At 46.7% G+C, this 26,875-nt stretch overlaps 2 protein-coding genes across 4 annotated transcripts; one reads left to right on the top strand and one right to left on the bottom strand.

The window, feature by feature from the left end:
• Window positions 1–3,809: 3,809 nt before the first annotated feature.
• CFAP97D1 (CFAP97 domain containing 1) lies at window positions 3,810–8,198 on the bottom strand. Of its 2 annotated transcripts, XM_025362894.1 has the most exons (6): window positions 8,047–8,198; window positions 7,439–7,509; window positions 6,722–6,840; window positions 5,304–5,427; window positions 4,714–4,770; window positions 3,818–4,260 (listed from the first exon to the last, which is right to left on the bottom strand). In XM_025362894.1, the coding sequence occupies exons 1-5, from the start codon at window positions 8,168–8,170 to the stop codon at window positions 4,714–4,716; spliced, it is 495 nt and encodes a 164-aa protein (XP_025218679.1). In that variant the 5' UTR covers window positions 8,171–8,198; the 3' UTR covers window positions 3,818–4,260. The 2 variants fall into 2 exon arrangements, with proteins under 2 accessions (XP_025218680.1, XP_025218679.1); XM_025362895.1 differs by lacking the exon at window positions 5,304–5,427 and having other exon boundaries at window positions 3,810–4,260; window positions 8,047–8,170.
• Window positions 8,199–9,362: 1,164 nt separating this feature from the next.
• Window positions 9,363–23,951, top strand: DUSP3 (dual specificity phosphatase 3). 2 transcript variants are annotated; one of them, XM_025361442.1, is made up of 4 exons: window positions 9,363–9,608; window positions 13,454–13,680; window positions 20,280–20,511; window positions 23,299–23,951. In XM_025361442.1, the coding sequence occupies exons 1-3, from the start codon at window positions 9,484–9,486 to the stop codon at window positions 20,483–20,485; spliced, it is 558 nt and encodes a 185-aa protein (XP_025217227.1). In that variant the 5' UTR covers window positions 9,363–9,483; the 3' UTR covers window positions 20,486–20,511; window positions 23,299–23,951. The 2 variants fall into 2 exon arrangements, with proteins under 2 accessions (XP_025217227.1, XP_025217226.1); XM_025361441.1 differs by having other exon boundaries at window positions 20,280–23,947.
• The last annotated feature ends 2,924 nt before the right edge of the window (window positions 23,952–26,875 follow it).

The following is a 26,875-nucleotide window of genomic DNA, read 5'->3' as shown; positions in this document are numbered from 1 at the left end:
TTAAAGCTCCAGCCCATTATGCAAGAATGGCAAATCACTGAAGCCATTAAGCTAGAAAGTAATATGGGCATATTTTTGCATTAGTAATACAAGTTATAAATCACAAATGCCTGAAATATGGGCAGTAGCTCATATAGAGATTGAGACATAAGCCTCGTAGCTTTTAGACCATAGCCTGGGCAACAGAGTGACTCTGTCTTAAAAAAAAAAAGAAAGAAAAAAGAAAAGAAAAAATATGTAGGGAGGGGGATAGGAGGAAAGAGAAGGAATGAAGTAAAAGATGACCTCAGGTTTCTACCCTGGGTGTCTAGAAGAATGGTTGTTAGTTAATAATGAATTTGTATTTAGACATGTTGTTTTTTTAAAGCTTTTTATTTTGAGATAACTGTAGATTCACATGCATGTAGGAAATAATACAGAGAGATCCTGTAAACTCCTTACCAGATTCCCCCAGTGGTAGCATATTGCAAAACTATATGGTACAGTATCACAACAAGGATATTGACATTGATACAGTCAAGATATAGAACAGTTTCATCACTGATATGTTGGATGTCATCAAAAATATTTTGCTCTGTCAAAGACCTTGAGGATGAAAAGACAAATTATAGACTGGGAGAAAAATACATGCAAAGTGCATAGCAGGCAAAGGACTTATATCTAGAATATGTAAATAACTTTCAAAATTTGCTATTTAAAAAATCAGGCCAGGTGTGGTGGCTCATGCCTGTAATCCCAGCACTTTGGGAGGCCGAGGCAGGTGGATCACCTGAGGTCAGGAATTTGAGACCAGCCTGGCCAACATGGTGAAACCCTATCTCTACCAAAAATATAAAAATTAGCCGGGCTTGGTGGTACATGCTTGTAATCCCAGCTACTCAGGAGGCTGAGGCAGGACAATTGCTTGAACCCGGGAGGTGGAGGTTGCAGTGAGCCAAGATCATGCCACTGCACTCCAGCCTGGGCAACAGAGCGAGACTCTGTCTCGAAAAAAATAAATAAATAAAAAATAAAAAAAATTTAAAAATCAGATTAGGAAATGAGCAAAAGACATGCACAGACATTTCACTGAAGAGGATATACAGATGAGATTTCACTACACACATATCAGAATGGCTAAAGTAAAAAAAGTGATAACATCAAATGTTGATGAGGATGTGGAGAAACTGGATCACTCATCCATTGTTGGTGGGAATATAAAATGGTATCATAGCTGCTCTGGAAAATTGTTTTGTAGTTCCTTTTAAAACTAAAATTGGACTTGCCATACAACCCAGCAATTGTACTCTTGGGCATTTATTCCAGAGAAAATATATTTTTGTGCAGAAACTTGCACACAAATGTTCACAGCAGTTTCACATATAATATTCAGGCCGGGCACAGTGGCTCACGCCTGTAATTCCAGCACTTTAGGAGGCTGAGACAGGTGGATCACGAGGTCAGGAGTTCAAGACCAGCCTGTCCAATATGGTGACACCCCTTCTCTACTAAAAATACAAAAATTAGCCAGGTGTGGTGGCACGTCCCTGTAGTCCCAGCTACTCGGGAGGCTGAGACAGGAGAATTGCTTCAGCCTGGGTGGTGGAGGTTGCAGTGAGCCGAGATCACGCCACTGTACTCCAGCCTGGGCGACAGAACGAGACTCCATCTCAAAATAATAATAATAATAATAATAATGTTTGAAAATCTAGAAATTACCTCAATGTCCTTTGATGGATGTGTGGTTAAATAAATTGTAGTACGTCCATACCATGGAATACTACTCAGCAATAAAAAGGCACACACAACTTGGATGAACATCCAGGAAATTATCCTGAGTGAAAAAAGCCAGTCTCAAAAGGATGGACATATACTGCATGATGCCATTTATGTAATACCATGAACTAACAGAGAGGTGGAAAACAGATTGTGATTGCCAAGAGTTAGGCTTGAGGGTCTGAGGTGACTGTGGCTAAAGGGTAGCACAAGAGTGTCTTTTGATAATAGTGCTTTTAAGTATCTCGAATGTGGTTGTGGTTACACAAAGCTATACATGTGAGAAAAACTGCATAGAGCTATACACATATGTACAAAAATGAGTGCATGTATAACTGATGAAGCCTGCATAGGTTCTGTGCATCATCCCAATGTCAGTTTCCTGGTTTTGATATTGTACTCCAGTTATGCAAGATGCTAACATTGGTGGAGACTGGGTGAAGGTTGCAGGAGGCCTCCCTGTTCCTTTATTTTCAACTACCTGTGAATTTTCATTATTTCAAAATAGAAAGTTTAAAAAGTCAGTGCGATGGTTAATTTTAGGTGCCAACTTGACTGAACAGAAAGCTGGTAAAGCATTATTTCTGGGTGTGTCTGTGAGAGTGTTTCCAGGGGAGATTAGCATGTAAGTCTGAGTGAACTATGTGGGAAGATCCACTCTCAATGTGGAGAGGCATCAGTCAACTTGCTGTGGGTTCAGAGAGAACAAAAACAGACAAGAGGTGAATATGTCAATCTATCTGCTGGAACTAGAATACACTCTTCCGCTCCTGTCCTGGGACAACAACTCCAGGCTCCTTGGCCTTTGGACTCCAAGACACATACCGGTACCCTTGTCCCCCCTGGTGGGTTCTCAGGCCTTTGACCTTGAACTGAGAGTTACACCACCTTCTTCTTGGTTCTGAGGCTTTCTGGCTTGGACCAAGCCTTGCTACCAGCATCCCAGTGAGGTGGGAGGCAGAACTTGACTCCAGAGGCGGGGCTTGGACACAGGATCCAATTGAGGACTAGCTAAAACAGGGAAGGGGTGGAAGCAGCTTTCCATAAGACACTCCCATTAGTGTGTCCATGTCAGTTTACCATTACCATGGCAACACCTAGGAGTTGCCACCCCTTTCCACGGCAATGATCTAAGGACCCAAAAATTACTACCCCTTCCTATAGGCCGGACACGGTGGCTCACGCCTGTAATCCCAGCACTTTGGGAGGCCGAGGGGGGGGGGGGTGGATCACCTGAGGTCAGGAGTTCGAGACAAGCCTGACCAATATGGTGAAACCCCATCTCGACTAAAAATACAAAAATTAGCTGGGTGTGGTGGCGTGTGATTGTAGTTCCAGCTACTTGGGAGGCTGAGGCAGGAAAATCGCTTGAAGCCGGGAGGTGGAGGTTGCAGTGAGCTGAGATCGTGCCATTGCACTCCAGCCTGGGCAACAGAGTGAGACTCCATCTCAAAAAAACAAACAAACAAAAAAAAACTACCCTTTTCCTAGAATTTCTGCACACACTGCCCCTTGATCTACATGTAATTAAAAGTAAGTATAACTATGACTACAAAGCTCTCTGCCTATGGGGTAGCCCTGTTCTGCAGGAGCAGTCATAGAGCTGTAACACTGCCAGAGCTGTAACACTGCTGCTTCAATAAAACTGTCTTCTTCTACCCTACCACTGGTTCACCCTTAAATTCTTTCCTGGGTGAAGCCAAGAACCCTTGCAGGCTAAGTCCCACTTTGGGGGTTATCTGCCCTGCTGCATCAGGGTCTGCAGCTTGCAGATGGCCTCTGGTGGGACTTCTTCAGCTTCCATGATCTTGTGAGCCAATTCCCCAAATAAATCCTCTCTCTGTCTCTCTCTCTGTCTCTCTGTCTCTCTCTCTTTCTCTCTCCCCTATTGAGTCTGTCTCTTTGGAAAATGCTGACTAATATAATTGGGCTAAAAACTAGCACGACCAGTCATAGCAGGCCTGCAACATTGTCACACCATATGTTTTGAGACATTTTCACTGCTGCTGCTCCCTATAAATGAACAGAGTCCATGGAAACTTCAATGAGGCATTCTTTCCCAATTGTGCATATTCACAGAGGAACTAACGGCACTTGTTCCTTGTGTTTTCTGAACCTTGATGTTGTCATGTGATTTTGTTTTCCATTTTGACAGTGCTGTACTTGTGGCTGGATGATCTCACCCCAGCTTTTCTTCTTCCGTGGGATGGTGATGACGGTGTATGTTTTAAAGAGTTCTCTGATTTCTCTCTCTCTTTCTCTCGTTAAAACTTCTTTTCATAGCCCCAAATAAAAATGCTCATTGCATCTTTCCTTCTGCCTGCCCCATTTTGGAATGAGAACGTAAAGCCTTTGGGTCCCCTAAATGTAACTTACACATTTTATGTTCCAAGCTTTATTGAAGCGTCTGAAGATTGAGCATTCAGCCACTCAGGAGTGTCTTACGATTCTAAGCAGCCAGGAAATCCCAGGGCCTTCTCTTGTACCTTTTCCATGGTGAATAACCTTGTATTCAGTGGAGAAGAGAGGAGACACATCAATTACACAGAACTATTCTTTGGAACACCTGAGTGTCCATTTAGTCATTACTAATAATGTTAAATAATACAAAATGACAACATGCAGGTACTTTTGAATACTGAGAGACCTGGAATGTAACTTTGGCACAACTTCAAAGCCACAAGTGCTCCAGTTTATGTCTTATTGGAACAAATCACTTCCCCTTAGACTCCCACAAAGCCTCAAAGATGATGACAACAAGCAATATCATTTCCTTCTTGTATGGAGAGAAGAAATAAAGTCAGAGAGCCCCATGTTTCCCGAATGGATGACTAGTCAATATTATATGAGAAGAGCAAAATCCGTCTCCTTAACTGGGCCCCTCATTCGCCATTTATGGGGTTCTCAGTGCTTTGGTATCAGCTCTGGTCACAATGTTTGATAGTGAGAGAGACATACCTATTCATTTTGGGAGAGAAGATATCTCGTAGTATTTCTGATATAGCGCCTTGAATTCTTGAAGGAAAAAAAATTGGTTTATGTCAATACCAGGGCATTGGTGCTATTACTGAAGTTCTAAATCCTAGGGATGACTTAGAAAAGATTTAAAGACCAAAGTCAGTAAGTGGAGGTTTTTTAAAAACACCACAGATGGCTTCCCCTCCCCTGACGTTTTTAAGGGTCATTCCTAAATGAAGCAAACCAACCACATACTGACTGATTCTTATACCCTAATCCCTGTACATTCAGCCTTTCTTAATGAATTAAGGGATGAGGGAAGATGCTACTAGATCATTTTTCTGGAACTGACACATAATTGTTATGTTATGAAACTGATACATAATAGCTTTGTTACCAAGATGTTTTAGCTGTTTGTTTGATGGTTTGTGCCTGTTAGTTTTGTTTGCTTTGGATGGTTTTTCCTTTAATGATTGTTACATTTCAGGTGATCTGACTCTAGCTGTTTAGGGATCTTTCTGAGACTCTCTAGGCTGAACAGGGACAAACTCTTGTGTGTGTCTGGGAGTATAACATAAGTGCCCACGTGCCTGCCAGTCTATCTCAGATGCCCTGCGGTCATAGTGGGGTTTGCGATCAACAAGCCTCTTCAGAATGCCCTGGTTTTCCATGGTGATTCTCACTAGCTCGCGGTTCCTCGTTTCTCTGTTTAAGCTGAAAAACACAAAACCCCGAGATGGGTGAAGAAGAAAATGCTCATCTTAACAAGTGGGGGAGATGAAGTCATGAGATCATAAATGCCAGGCTGTCTAAGTGCAGGGAGTAACCTGTCCTGCTGAGCCCACAGGCCACTGGGGCAGCCTGTTGATCCGCACTGCACTCTGGGAAATGTGCACAGCATTTGGAGGTTTATATCAGTGGTCCTCAACCCTGTTGCCCATGAGAAGATTCTACTTCATTGATCTGAGGTGAACCACGCACACTGGCATTTTGTTAAAATTCCCCAAGGATTATAATGTAAAACCAGGATTGAGAACTTCTGGTTGGGGGAAGGTCTCCCTGTGGATAAATCCCTGGCGACAAGTTTTCGGTCACCTCGCTCCTCTCAGCTTTCAACTTATACTAGAATATAGCAGGATATAGGAATGGCATCTTGACCATCTCCTCCCCCTACACCAAATTCTTTCTCTTGCATGTGCTTCTTTTGTATCCTAATCACACTGCATTGTCATTATTTCCATAAATATCTCCCCTACAAGACCTTGAGTTCTTTGAGGTTAGGAAATATACATCTCATTTCATCTCTGTTATTCCTGGTGCCTAGCACATAGTAGTTGCTTAGGAAAGATTTCTGGAACCAATTTTAAGAATATCACATCATAGCCCCAGCCATGGTGCTATGGTCCAGATGTCTGTGTCCCCAAAATTCTTATGTTCAAATCCTAACCACTAAGGTGATGGTTAGGGGGTGCGCCTTTGAGAGATGATTAGGTCACCCTAATGGAATTAGTGTCCTTATGAAAGACGCCTGAGAGAAACCCCTTTGCTCCTTCTGCCACATGAGGTTACAGTGAAAAGATGGCTGTCTGTGAAGCAGGCCCTCATCAGATGCTGAATTTACTGGCACCTTGATCTTTGGACTTCCTTGCCTCTAGAACTATGAGAAATAAATTTTTGTTGTTTATAAGCCACCAGTTTATACCATTTTGCTATAACACCCTATAATGGACTAAGACACATGGCCACCATCTTATAAAAGTGGGCAGTGCATTCTTGTGACAAGCTGAATAGGACTCTGAAAAGTCTCTTAGATGAAATAAAAGCTCTTTAATGCTAGAGAAAGGTCCCCATTTTTAAAGTTTTCATTCTGTGTAACATGGTCTGTTTGGTTCTCCCTCAAGATAACTTTCCTTAAGTACTCCTCTGGCTTGGGAAAACCTCACACTAAAACCCAAGAGGAAAGTCAATTTTGACTTTTCAAAACTGAAATGAAGACAAAGAACATTACCTCTTGGAAAAATATTCATTCCAGCAATCCACCTTGGCAGGGCCACGATGGGCATTTGCGATTTTCTGACACAGCTGCTTGTTTTCATACTCGATTTTGTTGATCTTCTTTTGTTCACCCTGGTAAGAAACCACACCTCACTGTGGTGACACCATCAGTACACTGCGCCCACACACAATGACTTAGTGTCCCCCTCCTCTGAGATCATGGGAAAGGGGTGCATTGAGGGCCACAGGGGAGACTGGGAGCAGAACTTAAAAGACTGGGACGCTGGGCGTGGTGACTCACTCCTGTAATCCCAGCACTTTGGGAGGCCGAGGCGGGCGGATCACGAGGTCAGAAGACTAAGACCATCCTGGCCAACATGGTGAAACCCTGTCTCCACTAAAAATACGAAAAATTAGCTGGGTATGGTGGCATGCGCCTGTAATCCCAGCTACTCGGGAGGCTGAGGCAGGAGAAACGCTTGAATCTGGGAGGCGAAGGTTACAGTGAGCTGAAATCATGCCTCTGCACTCCAGCCTGGGCGACAGAGCGAGACTCCGCCTGGGGGGTGGGGGGCGGGAAATACTAGGGGTGACGTGTGTGGGAAGGAGTGTTAACAAATCTTTGAGTAGATGGGTATTTAGAAGGCTCTGAGAAATTGAACCTCTTTAGGAAATGGACTGGAAGTCCATAAAATACATCTGCACATCTGCAAGCAGCGAGAACAAATACCTGTAGTTTGCTCAATTTTAAAATGTGATGTGTGTGCGCCACTGGAGGTTTGGTATCAACAGTAGGCTTCACTAGAGAAGGGGGATAAAAGGGAACAATGTTACATCACAGGAATTCCAGTAGCGGCCTCAGAAAACCAGCACTAGACAGTGTCCTTGACTAATGAACACTTTTGAATTAGGACCTTAATGCGACTCAGGAAGTTTGGTTTGGTTTAATTTATCAAATGGACATCTCTGGAGACTTTTGAGCAGAAACAAAAGAATAGTGAAAGTAAAATTTACAGAGATAAATATCCTTTTAATCCAATGAAAAAGCCTCTCTTCCAATCCTTTTCCAATATTTTTAGCCTGTCTATTGGCTTCTGAAGTCCTATCCTCTTTCTAACGTACTTTGGCTTTAAAGAGTTGAAGGGAGTATTTCCATCCAGTGAACTCCCTTGTGGAAGATACATTTTGTTATTGGTGCTAATGCCCTCTTGCCCAAATTCAGCAGATAAGGCCATATCATCCCAAAGCTGTGACCTGGTCTGGTTTACTGTCGATCTCTTTATGGGTTACCATTCCCAAATCCCTGATAGCGGTGTCCGGCTCAAAGTGCCCACATACCTATTTGTATTCTATTCTTGTGAGATATGTAGTGGCCAAAGTCCAGTTTCTTTCTGAAGGTTGTGCTTTGCCTGTGATTAGAGACGATTACAGGGTAGGCCAGATAATCCAGGGAATTGTTCATCTTCTCTTCCTAGTCTCACTTCAGAAATGAGGTACCCAGGCTCCTCTGTGAGGTGCCTAGCTGTCCCCATGACAAGCTGTCATAGTTACCCAGTTATGACATCAGGGACAGGTCCCGGGAAGGGAGTAGGAGCAGCGGAGCATGGCTGGCTGCCTCTGGGCTTGTGTTTTTAATGCTAACCTAGGCTCAAGTCAAGGAACTCGAAAGCGTTCTCCCCTGCTTAGAATGCAGATGCTACCAGCCAACACCAGAAGGAAAGGAGTGGTGTGCTGGGAGGGGTGGCCAGGGATGGGGTGGGGTGAGGGGTACAGAAATTCCAGCCTTGGTTACACATCTTGGGCTATCAGCTAAGTAGTCTCCACTGCAATAGCTTGCCTGAAGGTGCAAGACCACAAGTTTTGGGGGAGGAGAAAGTTGACCCTAATGATAATCTGATCCAATTCCTTTTGCAAATGAGGAAACTGAAGACCACAGCAGCAGCAATGTTACTCAAGAACCCAATTAGTGGCAGGGCTGGGCTCAGGATGTGGGGTTCCTGAATTCAAGGCCAAATTTGCTCTTTGCAGGAAGGGAACTGCCAGTCTTTCATGGCAGTAGGGGAGGGCGGCTTTCCTCCAGTACAGACTATCTTTTGTACTTAGTGGGAGTTCAGGAAATGCTGAGTGGCTTATGGTGGGCTGACATCTGCTCCAGGAAGGGCTGCAGGAGTCTGATTGATCTCCACCCCAGCACAGGGTGTAGCACCCACTGGGTGCTCAACGCATTTGTTGATGAAGGACCAACACTTATTGAGTGCTCGCCATGCAGTGCTGGGTGCCTTCCTTGAATGTCACATTTAACTCTTCCAGCAATCACCTGGGCGCTTGATTCTGTCAAGCGCCCGGGTGATGCCTCCACAGCAGGGAGCCGCTCACGAGCCGAACCCCGCGGTCCCTGTAATCCTGAAAGACTGAAGGAACCTCTAGGTGTACCCCCGCCACAGAAACGTTTATTGGGCCCTGCATTTAATTCAGGGAAGGAAGTTACCGCGCTTCCCAGTTTACAAAGATACACAAAGATACACAAACGGCCTGGACCGGGATGGGGCGAGGATTCCCGAGACTCGAGGGCGGTGGCGTCTCCCCCCGGGGACGCGCCCAGGAGTGGCGCGCTGGGCCCCCGCGTCACGGCGCCCGCGCTCCTCAGCTCCCGGAGCCCTGCGGGCCCGCCCCTGGGGCGGGACTGGGCGGCTCCCGGAGCGAGCCCCCGCCCAGCTGACCCGCCGCTCTCCGCCTCGCTTGCTCCTGCCGGGCGTGCTGGGCCCCGCCGCCGCCATGTCGGGCTCGTTCGAGCTCTCGGTGCAGGATCTCAACGACCTGCTCTCGGACGGCAGCGGCTGCTACAGCCTCCCGAGCCAACCCTGCAACGAGGTCACCCCGCGGATCTACGTGGGCAACGCGTGAGTCCCCCCAGTGAGCCCGGCCCCGCCGTCCCTCTCGGGACGCCCCGCCCACTCGAGGCCGGGGTCGGGGTGTCGCGAGTCTTGGGTTGGGGGAGCCCGGGCGCGATCGCCCCTCCGGGAGCCACAGCAGGGGCTTGGGAGGTGGCTGGAGTCGACGCCTACCCCAGCGCGTGGGGCCAAGGAACTGGAACCCTGCCTGGCCGGGCGCGGCCATTCCCCGTCGCGGGGTGCATGGAGCCCGGGGGGCGCCTGCCCGGGTCCTCAGCCGCCACCCCCTTGGGGCTTGGCCTTGGGCGGGGTCGGGGCTACCATGTTCACTTAACAGGTGGCCCTCGGTCGCCCGGCCGGTCTCCTGCCAGCGCGTCATGTGACAGCTGCCTGGTTCTGCAGTGAGGTCACCGCGGAATGTCTGCCTTCGCCGCCATGGCAACGGGCCGACGTCACAATTCGGGCATGGAATTTTCCTGGCCCGGCAGTCCCGGATCAGGGAACCTAAACACCCCAAACGAGCGAGTCCAGGGAGCTGGGCCGGGATTTCCAGGCCCCCACCTTCCAGATGTGGTTTGATTTACAGGAGATTCTAGAACGGTCCACTGATAATACCCCTAAGGACCTGAGCCACTACCTAGAAAAGGCTCTTGACCTTTCACTCCCAGGCTCTGTCACCCTGGCTGGAGGGCACGATCTCGGCTCACTGCAACCTCTGCCTCCTGGGTTCAAGCAATTCTCCTGCCTCAGCCTCCCGAGTAGCTGGGATTACAGGTGCCCACCACCATGCCTGGCTAATTTTTGTATTTTTAGTAGAGACAGGATTTCGCCATATTGGTCAGGCTGGTCTCTTGGCCAGGCTGGTCTCAAACTCCTGCCCGCGTCGGCCTCCAAAAGTGCTGGGATTACAGGCGTTAGCCACTGCGCCTGGCCAGTAAGAATTTTTTTTTTTAATTTAAATTTTAAAATTTTTTATAGTAAGAGTGTCTAATCAGCAGGAGAGAACCAGTGTTAGAATTCTGAGATGTGAAATAGGAGCCACAAGAAAGAATAGATTAGCATGCCTGTACAGCCTTGGAAAGGCTCAGGTTGGATTTTCATGAGACTCTGAGGACCCAGTTACCAAAATCCTAAGCTCCATGGCTCAGCCCAAGGATGGCATGTTGAAAATTCAAAACTAACCCTCCTCCCATTTTACAGAGGAGGAAATGGTGGCTCAGAGTGTGTGAGGGACTACAAGGACAGGGTCAATGTCTTGTTCATGTATGTATTTCCTGACCTCTGCTAGGACCTGCTGTTCAGCCTGCCAAGGACTGCCACAGAAATGGGGTTCATCGTGGAACTAGAAGGGGTCCATCAGGCCCTAGCCTCATGGGGACAGTTCTCATCCATTCCATCATTCATTCACCAGTCTGAGTGCCTACTTTATGTCAGGCACTGTACAATGTTCATTCATAGTAGAGATAGTAATAATGATAATGGTAAATTTTTTGAATATTGTATTATTAATAGTATTAGAGGCCTGGCGCAGTGGCTCACACCTGTGATCCCAGCACTTTGGGAGGCTGAGGCAGGCGGATCACCTGAGGTCAGCAGTTCAAGACCAGCCTGACCAACATGGTGAAACCCTGTCTCTACTGAAAATACAAAAATTAGCTGGGCGTGGTGGCCGACGCCTGTAATCCCAGCTACTTGGGAGGCTGAGGCAGGAGAATCATTTGAACCCGGGAGGTGAGGTTGCAGTGAGCCGAGATCGTGCCATTGCACTCCAGCTGGGCAACAAGAGTGAAACTCCATCTAAAAAAAAAAAAGTATTAGAGAAGGGAGATGAATGGGAGTGACTCTTCAAAGGATTTTTTTCTATCAGCCACTGCTTTACAGTCTTGTGCAGTGTCCTAAGCAGGAATAAACAGAGTCCCACAGTGTCAGCCAAAGGCTTCAGGAATTGCAAAGCTCTAGAGACACCCTTCCTCTTGCCCCAAGCAGCAAGCAGGCCTTGTTAGCCTCAGGAACGCCGCTTGCTTGGGCAGCTTGGCCATTCAGCTGTCATCACTTCCCAAGTGGAAACCAAGGTTGTGCACGTCTGGTGTAGCCAGAGTGGCAGTTGCTGATGGCCCCTGTAGAAAATACATCCCTTGCCCTCTAAGCACATCTGACTTTGACTTGGCCAGGGGTGTGGAGGTTCCTCAACAGGAAGGATCAGTGAGCACCAAGCACCAAGAGGACTTGGGCTCCATCCCCTTAACAAAATCAGGGCTGCAGCCATGTCCTCACAAGGCAGAGACAGAGCCTGTGTGAGCCACATTTGCCAGGCCTTGGGGGTTTTGCAGCAGATGTGGGCATGAGAGGCAGAGTGAGGTGTAAGATAGAGCAGGGCTGGATGTCGGGAGAAAGGAGATCTTCCCCCAGCTCTGCCACCGGCAGCACATGGGGCCTGTGCTCATCCCTCTGCTCATCCTGTTGGCCCTGAGTTCAAGCTCTGTTAAGCGGGGATATTGCCATCCTTGTTCCTCACAGGGCTGCTCGCAGTGAGCAAACAAGATCACATAGGAGGTGACATTTTATAAAGTATAAACTGCCATTTGGGCTGGGATGTTTTGTGAGATGAAATAAAAGGGCCTTTTCACCATTCAAACCAATTATGATTTTTATTTTTATTTTATTTTATTTTATTTTATTTTTCAAGACAGAGTCTTACTCTGTCACCCAGGCTAGAGTGCAATAGCATAATCTCGGCTCACTGCAACCTCCAACTCCCGGGTTCAAGTGATTCTCTTGTCTCAGCCTCCCGAATAGCTGGGATTACAGGCCTATACCACCACACCTGGCTAATTTGTGTATTTTTAGTAGAAACGGGGTTTCACCATGTTGGCCAGGCTGGTCCCGAACTCCCGACCTCAGGTGATCCACATGCCTCGGCCTCCCAGAGTGCTGGGATTACAAGTGTGAGCCACTGCACCCGGCCTTAGATCAATTATTTTGTAACCTCCCATAGTTCTGTTGGGGCCACTTACTCCCCAAGTACTAAATCACCCAAAAGAGCTTTGGAAATGTAGCTAGTGGAAGGTGGTAGGTAGGATCCCTCTAGGGGGCAGGGAGGGGGCTGCCTGGCACATGACAAATTTATTTTTCTACACTCATTCACCACTTATTTATTCAGCACCTACTATGTGGCAGGTACTATAGCAGGTGGTGGGGAAACAGACTTAAAGCAGACATGGTTCCTCTCTCAAGGAGCTCAAAGCCTGGATGTCTAAACACAGAAGCACAATCAAGCATTAGAATCATAGTGCTCACTACCATGTCCGGCTCTGTCAATGGAATAGCCCATTTAATACTCATAACAACCTCAGGGAGAAGGCACTGTTATCCCCATTTTACAGAGAGGGAAACTGAGGCACAGAAAGGTTAAATGGCTTCTTAAGGTTGCCTGGCTAGTACCTGGGCTGGGTGCAGACCCAGTTAGTCTGGTTCCAGAGCCCATTTGTAACCAGTTGGCTATGTACACCCCCACCACAGCTTAGGGAGCATGGGGCCAAATGGAATGGAGGGGAGACAAGCACTGCAGAGGGTGTGAAAGATGAGAGGGCGCATTTCTCCAGAAAAGGTGGGAAAGAGCATTCCAGAGGGAACAGCATGGCTATGAAACCACCAGTCTATTTGGGGAAGCTGCTGGCAATTCGATATGGCCAGAGTCAGGGAGGAGGTCATAAGTTGAAGCAGGAGAAGCCGGCAGGGGCCAGAGCATGGAGGGGTTCCTTGCTTTGCCAAGAGGTTTAAATCCTCCTTCATCTTCCTCCCCCTGGGGCTGCCATTTGGTTGGTTAATCATCCCCACCATTGTCTCCCGTCCAGGTCTGTGGCTCAGGATATCCCCAAGCTGCAGAAACTAGGCATCACCCATGTTCTGAACGCGGCTGAGGGCAGGTCCTTCATGCACGTCAACACCAATGCCAACTTCTACAAGGACTCCGGCATCACATACCTGGGCATCAAGGCCAACGACACACAGGAGTTCAACCTCAGCGCTTACTTTGAAAGGGCTGCTGACTTCATCGACCAGGCTTTGGCTCAAAAGAATGGTAAGGGACCTCCCGCCAGGAAAAGATGGGAGGCAGCTTTGACTAGACTATCCCTCTGGAAAACAGGCCCACAACAGGTCTCTTCTTGGAAACCTCCTTGTTTCCCATCTTCTGGGGTGAATGACAGAGCTGTAGGTCTCTCTCTGCTCACCTGGCTGCCTGTCAAGTGGCCCCATGTGTCACAGAATGTGCACCTCATTCACACCGTGGCAGCCCCAGGGTCCTTGCATTTGATTGCACTTTGGCTGGAGGTTGCTTTCCAGTTGCTTACACATCCCCCATTCAAACAGCTGTAACGATGAGGAAGACGTGTTCATGTGTTCATGTGCATGGCAGGAAGTCCTGAGGTGAAGGAGCATGGGGGCTGGTTGATTCAGCAGTTCCGTGGTGGCATCTGGACCAGGCCCTTTCCCTTTCTCTCTTCTGCCACCTCAGTGTTGGGTGCTCCCGTCGTGGTCCCAAGGTGGGATCCGGTCACCACAGCCAAGCAGGACAAAGTACAGCAGATGAGGCACTGCAGCTATCTCTTCCCACCTTTTCTCTTTCTCTCTCTCTCTTTTTTTTTCTAAGACAGAGTCACACTCTTGTTGCACAGGCTGGAGTGCAATGGCGCAATCTCGGCTCACCGCAACCTCCACCTCCTGGGTTCAAGTGATTCTCCTGCCTTAGCCTCTTGAGTAGCTGGGATTACAGGCATGTGCCACCACGCCCGGCTAATTTTGTATTTGTAGTAGAGATGGGGTTTCACCATGTTGATCAGGCTGGTCTCGAACTCCTGACCTCAGATGATCCACCCACCTCGGCCTCCCAAAGTGCTGGGACTACAGGCATAAGCCACCGCACCCAGCCACTCTCTCTTTTTTAAAGAGACAAGGTCTTGCTATGTTTTCTAGACTGGTCTCCAACTCCTGGCCTCAAGCAATCCTCTCACCTCAGCCTCCTGAATAGCTGGGACTACAAGCCCGTGCCACCATGCCTGGTCTCTCTCTTTTTTTAAGAACAAGTAAAACATTTCCCAGAAATTCCCCTCACATCTCATTGGCTAGAGATTCATGTGACTGCCTGGCAAGGGGAAAAGGGGTAGCTGTGGTCGGCTTAGGTTGGCAGTCAGCAAACCACAGCCCCCCCAGCCAAATCTTCCAGCCACTTAAAAAACACTTCCTGCAGCCCCCAAAGATAAGGTAAGACTGAAGGAGAACTACCAAGGTGCTGGCAGTCACCAAGGTGTTACAGCAAGAAACCCTAGAAGGCCACAAAGCAGACATCAGCTGAGCAGGCTGGGCCACTCACCCTTTCTCCCTTTCTGCTTTTAGCTATTTCTCTCAGCTCCTCCCTTAGCCTCTTCCTCCCTCCCCACCCCAAACCCTCCCAGCGGAGGAGACCCCCATGAGGTGTGATCAGCCTTGGCTCTACTACTCTGATGATTCTTGGGCCCAGCAGCCTCACCGTCTGAATTATTTCCAGTAAACACAATTTTCTAGACCACTGGACAGTGCACGCTCAGGGCTCAGAGAGAAGCTTTACTGTGGGAGCATCTGCAGACTTTACTGACAGGCCCCTCATGGTCCTTCCCGGTCACTGTTATCCCCCACCCTGCCCACGCCCTCCACTCCAGCTGTACTGAGCTCCTCACCCTGTGTAGACATAGGCTGGGTGAAGGGGAAGGATTTTGTTGTTCTCATGTAATATCAATTGGTCATTCATTCAGGGAATTTCAAGCTCTCTGACTTTGTTTCCTCTTCCCAAAACCTAGGAACATTATCTTTTTTTGACCTCCTGTCTCAGTCCAGGTGTGCTGGGTCTTCAGTCTGAAAAGTTCTCTCTGCCTCTCCCTACCCGGTCCTCTGGCAAAGTCCACCTCGTCCTTGGCATGGTGTCCTCTCTTCCATGAAGCCTGCCCTCAGGCTGGGTCCACTTTGTTCCTTGTCCATCTCCTTAGCACATAGTAGGTACACCACAAATGATTAATGAGCAAGTGATGAAGAATTCCATGGGCTCTAATGCCAAGTATAAATGCTTTCAAGAATGAGTGGCTAAGTGAGTCAACAGAAACATGCTGGCCTCCGACAGGGAGTGGGGTCCAGGGACCCATCACTGAGAGCTAGGTGGGATGGCTGAGGATGCTCAAGAGGGAGCAGTCACTTCCAGCTGGGAAAACCAAGGGAGGCTTCATGGAGGAGGTGGCATCTGGGCTGGGCTTAGAGGAATGGGAGGTTGAACTGGCCCCTTTCCCAGTAGGCTCTGTGTGCACTGGGCATGCAAAGTATATTCTAGATGGTGAGGTGGCTGCTCTGCAGAGGGTCTCATTCTTAGGGTGGGGCAGGGGAAGCCCCATTCTGAATATTTTGGTCATACAGGCCAGAGGGTGAATGGGCAAGAAAGTGGAGGACTCCTGCTTCCTGATTTGGAAGGCATTGAGAAAATAGAGTGGTGTTTTGCAGGTAGGGTGATGGGAGCAGAAGAGACTCTGTTGGACTCTGGGCTAGCAGATTCCTTGCCAAACAATGCCCTTATAGAGGTGTTAGTAGGTAATAATTCACTCAGCTAGTCAGGAAATATTTATTGAGCACAAGGTGTATGCTAGAGATTGTAACACATCCAAAAATCAATGCCCCACATTTCTTGCCTTTGTTTTTTTTTTTTTTTTTTTTTTTTTGAGATGGAGTCTGGCTCTTGTCACCCAGGCTGGAGTGCAGTGGCGCAATCTAAGCTCACTGCAACCTCCACCTCCCAGGTTCAAGTGATTCTCCTGCCTCAGCCTCCTGAGTAACTGGGATTACAGGCATGTGCCACCACGCCCAGCTAATTTTTGTATTTTTAGTAGAGACGGGGTTTTGCCTTGTTGGCCAGGATGGTCTCGAACTCCTGACCTCAGGTGATCCACCCACCTCGGCCTCCCAAAGTGCTGGGATTACAGGTGTGAGCCACCGTACCCAGCCATTTCTTGCTCTTAAGGAATTTGTCCTCTGGGAGAGAAAGTCAATCTGCGCATGTCTGGCAATGACACGGGACCAGGGCTGCTGTAGCTGAGGGTGTACCAGGTGCCACCAGAGGATGCCCAGTATTGGGTAACATTTATTGAGTGCTCATGGATGCCAGGTGCTAACCTAGAGGATTCATGTGTCATCTCCTTTAATCTTCTAACCACCTTGTGTGATGGGTACTATTGGCCAGATAAGAAAACTGAGGCACCTTGAGGTAGGCAGATCATCAGTTAATAACTAGTGTATTGGTCAGGATTCTCTAGAAAAAACAGGACCAATAGAATATACAGTGGTCCTCCGCATCTATGTATGGGAACTGGTCTGGGTGCTGTGGCTTTACAGGTTACCTTGTGCCATACGTGTGAAACAAGGGCCTTCTGATGGCCAACCCACCCTTAATGCTGGCCAGTCTATTTTACACAAAGTTTTAAGTTTTCCTGGCATCAGAGTACTCCATAGTCTCCCTTAAATCCTGTCTTGAAAATTTTCAACATAGTTCCTAGTAGGGTGGGCTTATTTGTGCCTGACCCATGCTTCTTCGAGACAAAACACCACGCTTACACCACACACACACCACAAAACAAAGAACAGGTAAAAGGGCACACACACACTTTTGCAGTGTATGTGCACAGTGTATGTGGGTTCCACATCTGTGGATTCAACCAACCGCAGACTGAAAATATTAAAAACAACATAAAAAAATGTTATGTCTGTACTGAACATGTACAGACTTTTTTTCTTGTTATTCTCTAGATGGTATAGTCTAATAACTGTTTACATTGTCTTGGGTATCATAAGTCATCTGGAGATGATTTAAAGTATAGGGGAGGATGTGCAGAGGTTATTTGCATATATGATGTCATTTTATAATCAGGGACTTGAGCATCTGTGGATTTGGGTATCTGCAGGAGGTCCTGGAACCAATCTCCCCTGTGGATATTGACAGATGGTGTCTATTTTTTTTATATATATATATACACACACACACACACACACTATATTAAAATATGTTATATATATTTTTTAATAAAAATAAACCTGTATATAAATACATAATATATAATATATATTATAAATATATAAATACATAATTATATGTAATCTATTTTACATAATTATGTTTTAAATTTAAATTTAATTGTATATAATATTAATATATTTTATATAATATAAATATATAATTATATTAAATATATTATTTTCTTTAATATAATTATATCTAATATATGATATAATTTTATCATTCATAATTTTATATAATATGATATATAATTATATAATTATATTATATAGTTATGTGTTATATATTTACATATAAGATATATGTTATATGTAGTCTCTATATATTACATATATTTATATAATATATAGTTTATATGTATATTAATATATATTTTTTTAAGACAGAGTCTTGCTCTGTCACCCAGGCTGGAATGTAGTGGCGCAATCTTGGCTCACTGCAGCCTTGACCTCCCAGGCTCAAGGGATCCTCCTGCCTTGGCCTCCAGGTAGCTGGGACTACAAGCATGCGTCACCACCCCTGGCTATTTCTTTTTTTTTTTTTTTTGAGAGAGGGCATCTTACTATGTTGACCAGGTTTGTCTTGAACTCGTGGCCTCAAGTGATTCTCCAGCCTCTGCCTCCCAAAGCATTGGGATTACAGGTGTGAGCCACCGCACCTGGCCATATATTATTTTATGTATATTTATTATATTGATTTGTATATACATATATGATTTATTTTAAGGGATTGACTCATGTGCTTCTCAGAGCTGGGAAGTCTGAAGTGAGGCAAGCTAGCAGGCTGGAAAGTTTGGCAGGATTTCTGTGTAACAGTTGAGGTGTAATATGTCTTCTCCAGGAAACCTCAATCTTTGTCCATTAGGTCTTCAACTGTTTTGATGAGGCCCACCCACATTATCAAGGGTGGTCCCCTTTTACTTAAAGTCAACTGTCTGTAGATGCTAATTACAGCTACAGAATACCTTCACAGCAATATCTAGATGAGTGTTTGATCAAGTGACTGGGCATTGTGCATTAGCCAAATGGATGCATTTAACCATTACAATCAGTCAGTCAAATGTAAACCTGGGTTCATATGGCTTCAGCAATGTGGGGTTTTTTTCTTTTTTTTTGAGACGGAGTCTCGCTCTGTCGCCCAGGCTGGAGTGCAGTGGCCGGATCTCAGCTCACTGCAAGCTCCACCTCCCGGGTTTACGCCATTCTCCTGCCTCAGCCTCCCGAGTAGCTGGGACTACAGGCGCCCGCCACCTCGCCCGGCTAAGTTTTCGTATTTTTTAGTAGAGACGGGGTTTCACCGTGTCAGCCAGGATGGTCTCGATCTCCTGACCTCGTGATCCGCCCGTCTCGGCCTCCCAAAGTGCTGGGATTACAGGCTTGAGCCACCGCGCCCGGCCGGGGTTTTTTTCTTTTTTCTTTTTTTTGTTTTTTGAGACGGAGTCTCACTCTGTTGCCCAGGCTGGAGTGCAGTGGTGCAATCTCGGCTCACCTCAACCTCCACCTCCCGGGTTAAAGCAATTCTCCTGCCTCAGCCTCCCAAGTAGCTGGGACTACAGGCGCACGCTGCCATGCCTGGCCAATTTTTTGTATTTCAGTAAAGATGGGGTTTCACCGTGTTGCCTAGGCTGGTCGTGAACTCCTGAGTTCAGGCAATCCGCCTGCCTCAGCCTCCCAAAGTGTTGGGATTACAGGCGTGAGCCACCACGCCTGGCCTTTTTTTTTTTTTTTTTTTTTTTTTTTTTTTTTTTTTTGAGACGGAGTCTCGCCCTGTCACCCAGGCTGGAGTGCAATGGCTCAATCTGAGTTCACTGCAACCTCCGCCTCCTGGGTTCAAGCAATTATCCTGCCTCATCCTTCCGAGTAGCTGGGATTACAGGCGCACGCCACCATGCCTGGCTAATTTTTTTGTATCTTTAGTAGAGATGGGGTTTCACTATGTTGGCCAGGTTGGTCTCGAACTCCTGACCTCGTGATCCACTTGCCTCGGCCTCCCAAAGTGCTGGGATTACAGGCATAAGCCACCGCACCCGGCCCCTTGCAGGCTTCTGACAGCACAGATGGGTTTCACCCACTTTCCTACTCTGTGGGCTTGTCCACCTCATATCTGTGTGCGGCCTCCATGTTGCTTCTGCTAAGTGGTGGGCTGGTCATTCTTTGTATTTATCCTTTCTACTGTGGATGGGCCTTTGGGGGTTTCTAGCTGGGGTCCATGATGTACAGTGCTGCCTATGAATATTCTGACCCATGTTCGTGAAAGTGAATGCATATCTCTATTGGACCTGGGCCTGGGAGTGGGATTGCTGGGCCAGAGGGGATGCACGTGTTCAGTCTGAGGAGATACCGCCTTGCCACACAACTTTCCAAAGTGGTTGTTTCAATTCACACCCCACCTCCCCCAGCCATGCAGAAGAGTTCCAGTTGCCCCGTATCTTCACCAGCACTTTGGGTTTTCCATCCTTTTCATTTTAGCCATTCTGGCGGGCACACAGTGGCGTGACATTGTGGTTTTAAGTGGCACGTCACGGAAGAGTCTTGACCGATGCCATGGTGTGATGGGACGCCCCCAGCTCACCGCGTCTCCCCTGTTTCTTACAGGCCGGGTGCTCGTCCACTGCCGGGAAGGTTACAGCCGCTCTCCAACGCTAGTTATTGCCTACCTCATGATGCGGCAGAAGATGGATGTCAAGTCTGCCCTGAGCATCGTGAGGCAGAACCGTGAGATTGGCCCCAACGATGGCTTCCTGGCCCAGCTGTGCCAGCTCAATGACAGACTAGCCAAGGAGGGGAAGTTGAAACCCTAGGGCATCCCCGCTGCCTCTGCTTAGAGGTCTGCGGGGGAGGCCGTGGGCAACGATGTCCCGAGCTGCCATGTTTAGGAAACACACTGTACCCTGCTCCCAACATCACAAGGCACTTGTCTACAAGTCTGTCTCAACACAGTCCTGGGCCACTTTCCCCACCCTGGGGAGTACACAAAGAAGCTTGCCAAGGGGGGCGTCCTCGCTCCCCAGTTGTCCTGTTTCTGTAACTTTCGATGTCTTTTCCCTAGGATGGGGGCTCAGAGGGGGAAGGCCTGTGGCCTGCATGCTTCCCGATGGCCCAGGGCAGGAGGTGTGTGGAAGTGTAAGGCCTAGGATGCTCATAGAGGTCCCTCATGATCTCCCTTCCCCTACTCCCAAATCCTCTCTTGAGTGGGGACCTCAACAGCTTGAGCTCTAGTAAAGGAACTATGCAAATGCAGGCCACTCTCCCCGCCACGTCTGTGCCCCCCACTGTCCCCACAGCCTTCCACACCCTGTACATAGGCAGAGCTCTCACGTCTTGAGGTCTGGAGCTGGGGCGGGGGTGTCTGTCAGTCATTAGTGGATGGAGATTCCCATAGCAAGGCTGCATTGAATGATTTCCTTAGGAAGAATGGTCCCTACACAAAGAGGCCTTGTGTGGGCAAACCTGGAGAACCCTCCTAAATCCATAGAGTTTTCAAAATGTGAATCTTTGGAAGCCTTGAGTTCAGAATCTGCTGCTCTGGAATATTTCGCTTTGACCTTATCTCAGTCACTTCATTTTTGAGAAGAGCGATGCCTTGGGCATGCTTTCTTTTTTTTTTTTTTTTTTCTCTTTTAGAAAACAGGGTGTTGAAGTCCAACCTATTTAAAAACCCCACCATTTGGAGAATTACAAGGGTTTTGTCCTGAATTACAGCGCTGGCAAGCCCAAGCCACTCGTGCTAACTGCTTTTTGTCTCGGTTGCTATTCCAAGAACAGAAGGAGGAAGTTGGCCAATTACAGCGTGTGTGCATGGGTGTGTGGGGGGTGCCTCTCAGCAATGCGGCCAGAAGACAGCAGGGAAGTGAAAAGTCCCAGGCACACACCCTACCCATTGCAGGTGGCTCTTAGAGCTCTCTGGTGCCAGCATGGGATTCCTGAAGTGACTCAGCCAGGCAGACACAAGACATGGCGGAGTATCCAAATGGATCCTTTACTGGTGGTAGAGCAAAAAAACCCAAACACAGTCAGCCTTTCAAAAGACTTTCTAAGGATGATATTGGAATGCACATGTGTATGCACATTTGCCAGAATATAAGAGTTTTGTTTTAAACACAGTCTTGTTAGGATTTTACATTATTGTTATTATGGAAAGTGATTGTGATGCTATTTATCTTCAGGGTCACTCTGGGCAAAGAGAAGGTCCTCAGCCATGCCCCCAGCACCTTGCACATAGTTGTCTGATAAAAGTTGAAGAAATTAAACGCTTTTTGAGCACCAAATATACATAGGGCATTGTTCTGGTGGGTGTTTCACGCTCCCAGAAGCCTGAATTCATGGTAGGATCACTTGCAAGGCCTTGTGAAGGAATCTTACCTAAAATGAAATATCAGGGACTTTTGTTGACTATTTACAACTCAGTTTTACATTTAAATTCAGGCAGTGTTAATATGCCAAGGTGGGGAATGTGCCTTTTTCAGAGTTGGCCAGGAGCTCCTGGCTGGGACACGGAGAAGCAGGTGTGGTGTAAGGCCTCACTCCCGGCTATGAAGGTCTCTGATCACACAGGAGCAGTCCTGCCCAGCCTGGTCATTTGCTGTCCACTTTTCTCTGTGACCACAGCAGCCCTGAACAACTAGGATGTGTCTTCTTCTCCAGATAGTGAAAAAGGTGTCCAGATAAACCCACCTAAGTGAAATGGCCACCCTCTAAACTGGGTACCTCACTGCACAGCTTCCAGGTAGCCTTCCAACTTAATCTAACTTGAGCCTCACAATAACCCTGTAAAGTTAGTAGAGTTTGTTCTTGTATTGTGGCCTTTATTAAAAAAGGAATTGAGGTTCAGAATGATTAAGGGCATGGCCCCCAGGGTTGTCCAGCTCTATAAGGTGGAGCTGGGTAAGATTTTGGGTTTGCTGCTCCCTGAAGCTGGATTCTTTCATATGATACTCTTTTGCAAGAAAAGGGCTCCCTGGGATTTCCAGGTGTACTGCACATGCCCTTGATCCAGCCCCGGAGAAGCAAGTAAAAAGGGTGGGTCCCTCATAGGCTAGAACGTGCAGCTCTTTCTCCAGGTGGGATGTAGTACCCCTAAGTAGAGCTTTCTGCTCTGCTCCTGGAAGAGGCTAGGGAGCTGGGGCTGGGGCTCCCCTCCCATGCCCAGGAAGTGGTCACCCCATGGGACAGGCACAGCTACTTACGTGAACACAGCAGGTTGGTGTGGCTGGCTAACTAGGACCTCTCGAAAGCCTCTGTGGGGGCATGAGGGAGAAAAGGCCACTGGGAGAATTACTGCCTTTACTTTGGAACTACTTTTATGCTGATAACTTGGGATTTCTTGATAGTCCTTCACCCCCAAAACCCCGTATTTACTTAACGAGATTTAGCTCCTAGTTCTTCAAGTAAAATAAAAGTCTCTTGTGTAAGAGCCAACACATGCCCAGTTGTGGATGGGAGCTGTTCCTGGACAGCCTTCTACCGCCTGGGAAGTGTTGGAACAGGAACTCAGGGTGCCCTTACCCCCTCCCCAGACCTGATCCCTTTCTTTGACAGACGGAGCACCATCCAGGCAAAATTAGAGCGCCAAATGGTTTTCTTCTCAATCTTAAAGCAGTATACCGTTCCACAGGCTGGTCTGTGTCCCTGCCACTCTGAGTTATCCAGAAACCACCACCTACAAATGAAGGGACTCATCTAGAAGACCTCTAAGGTCCCTTTTGGCTCTGAGGGGTCTCTAATAATCCCCACTTGGAATTAAGCACCGCAAGGAAATTATGGGTATGTGAGTCATAATGTGATGGCCAGCAGGTGGCGCTGCCTTCCACCCATGGTGATGGATGGTTCGGAAAGGGAATGTTGGGGCCTTTTGTGCCACAAGTTAAGATGCTACTGTTTTAAAAAAAATAAATAAAGCACTGATCTTCAATATGAAGACATGAGCTTTTCTCGCAGGAAATTTTCTTTTTCACAGAACTGGTGTCAGGAATCACTGAAGGGCTAACAGTGATGGTCCTTCCAAGTCAAGGTTTTAACCTGATTGGAAATAGAAGACATTTCAGGTTGAGAGAACAGATTGGTTGGAAGTTTACATTTTGTTGCCTCTTAACTCCGCCAGATTTTAGGGTAATTTGATTGTGAAAGAGTGAATTTTCTGGACAGAAAAGGGAGAGCTACCAAATTGTTTTTTTCTTTTTTAATGGAAGTTTAATGTCCATTGTATCACAAATCAGTGTTAAAACACCAAAACTGTAGCCAAAATAAATGTCTTACATTACAAAGGTATTGTTTTTTTTTTTTTTTTTTTTTGGTCCTTCTTATCACAGTTGATTTTCTTTTATGTTTTTATGCTTAGCTTTTTTCGTGAGGGCTTAGCTTTTATATTTGCTTTTTCTAACTTTTTAAAAATAATCATCTTTAAAACATAGCTGTTCTGAGCTAGTTATAGGTTCCATGATGGTCCTGTTTATGCAGTAGATATTGATGAACATCTCTCCAGTACCAGAAATGTTCTGTTAGGAATATTCTTAGGTAGAATGGCCCACCTGGATGAAGGAGGTAAGATTTGTACTCCTAAGACAGTAGGGGACTAGGGTGTTCATCTCAAGGTAGCCTCACGTGATGACTGGGTGGCATTTTGGGATTTGAGTGATCCTGCAAATGAACAGTCCCTAAACATATCCCCTTCCCCCAGATGCCTTAAATTCCACTATTGGTGTTATGTTCCTTTGAATAAAAAACCTTAGAGAAAGTGGGTGCCTTTTCTCCCAGACAGAAGTCTGGGCAGAGAAAGCCCCTTGAGGTTCCTGTTGCCTCTATCATATGAAGCAATTGGACTTGTTCACTATTTGTCAAACCTCTGACAACATAATCTTTATGGTTCTACACAAAATCTAGAGGCAGAGCACTAAAATATAAAACAGGTAAAAGTGTTTTTAAGTATAATTTAAAAAATTTTTCGTTAAAAATAATATGATATGTATATAGTAATACACTTAAACAATGCAAAAGCCTTATGTGGAAAAGTGAGTCACTTGCTCCTTCAATTTCTCTCCCCATAAGCATATCCTTACAGGAAAATCTCAAGCATATATAAGCACACACATGTGCACACGTGTGTATATACAGAGATATCTCTGCTTTGTTGTTTGTTTTGCTTAGCTTACATTTTAGTTATTGTTTTTATCGTTCTACCCCATTCATCTTAACAGCTACATGGCCTCCATTGTGTATGGATGTGCAAATAAAGACAAGGTGATTTGGACATCCCTCAATGCAGGCTACTGCCTAAAAGCAGAAGTTTTCCCTCCCAATCCAGATACTTCCTTTTTACCACCTACCAGTGGGAGCAAAATCTGTTTTAAAATGCAGCCAATAAGGAGAATCCTCAGTTTCCATTAATTAGAGATAGGGGCCTCCTCCAGAACCAAGTAGAGAATTAAACAAGATGACCTTTGAGATTCCTTCCAGATCAAAGATTCTATGATCCCAAGGAGTCAAAGGAACGTAATATACTTTGCAAATTTGGCCTGTCATTCAAAGTCTGGTCCAAATGTCACTTTTTTTTTTTTTTTTTTTTTTTTTAGACGGAGTCTCGCTTTGTCGCCCAGGCTGGAGTGCAGTGGCCGGATCTCAGCTCACTGCAAGCTCCGCCTCCCGGGTTTATGCCATTCTCCTGCCTCAGCCTCCTGAGTAGCTGGGACTGCAGGTGCCCGCCACCTCGCCTGGCTAGTTTTTTGTATTTTTTAGTAGAGACGGGGTTTCACCAGGTTAGCCAGGATGGTCTCAATCTCCTGACCTCGTGATCCGCCCGTCTCGGCCTCCCAAAGTGCTGGGATTACAGGCTTGAGCCACCGCGCCCGGCCCAAATGTCACATCTTACCATAAGGATCCCAGACCCTCCCCAGGGGAAAGAGATTGTTCTCTCCTTTGAAGGTCCATAAGAAAATTGTCCTTTTAAAAAAATGCATCTGGTGAGGATGTGAAGCAACAGGAACTCTTTGTTTCAATGGGGAATGCAAAATGGTACAGCCACTTTGGAGGACGGTTTGCAGTTTAGTTTCCTGCAAAACTACACATACTTTTATTGCACAATCCAGCAGTCATGCTCCTTGGTATTTATTCAAATGATTTGAAAACTTATGTTCATATAAAAACCTGCACACAGCTGCATGTGGTGGCTCATGCCTGTAATCCCAGCACTTTGGGAGGCTGAGGTGGCAGATTACTTGAGGTTAGGAGTTTGAGAACACCCAGGCCAACGTGGGGAAACCCCTTCTCTACTAAAAATACAAAAATTAGCCAGGTGCGGTGGTGCTTACCTGTAATCCCACCTACTCGGGAGGCTGAGGCAGGAGAATCACTTGAACTCAGGAGGCAGAGATTGCAGTGAGCTGAGATCACGGCACTGTCCTCCAGCCTGGGAGACAGAGTGAGACTCCGTCTTAAAACAAAAAACCTGTACAAAATATTAATACCACCTTTATTAATAATTGCCAGAACTTGAAAGCAACCAAGATGTCCTTCAGTAGGTGACAATAGGTGACTAGATAAACCGTGGTAAATCAAGACGATGGAGTATTACTCAATGCTAAAAAGAAATAAGCTGTTCACGCCATGGAAAGACATGGAGGGCCGGGTGCGGTGGCTCATGCCTGTAATCCCAGCACTTTGGGAGGCCGAGGTGGGCGGATCACCTGAGGTCAGGAGTTTGTGCCCAGCCTGACCAACGTGGAGAAACCCCGTCTCCACTAAAAAAAAAAAAAAAAAAAAAAAAAAAAAAAATTAGCCAGGCATGGTGATGCATGCCTGTAATCCCAGCTACTCGGGAGGCTGAGGCAGGAGAATTGCTTGAACCTGGGAGGTGGAGGTTGCGGTGAGCTGAGATCGTGTCATTGCACTGTAGCCTGGGCAAAAAAAAAAAAAAAAAAAAAAAAACCACATGGAGGAACCCCAAATGAATATTTGTGAAATAAGTGAAAGAAGCCAATCTGAAAAGACTATGTATGGGTATATTCCAACTCTACAGGACATCCTGGAAAAGGCAAAAATAAAGGTACAGTAAAAAGATCAGTCATTGCCAGGGGTTGGGGAAAGTTGGGGAGGGATGAATAGGCAGAGCACATAGTTTTTTTTGGACGATGAAAATACTGCTAATCTATGTGATATTATAATGGTAGATGTATGTCATTATACATTTGTCCAAAGCC

This window comes from Theropithecus gelada, chromosome 16 (genome assembly GCF_003255815.1).
Source record: "Theropithecus gelada isolate Dixy chromosome 16, Tgel_1.0, whole genome shotgun sequence".
NCBI classification, from domain to species: domain Eukaryota; kingdom Metazoa; phylum Chordata; class Mammalia; order Primates; family Cercopithecidae; genus Theropithecus; species Theropithecus gelada.
The sequence above is the reverse complement of the archived record's forward strand: the minus strand, read 5'-3'. Positions and strand labels throughout refer to the sequence as shown.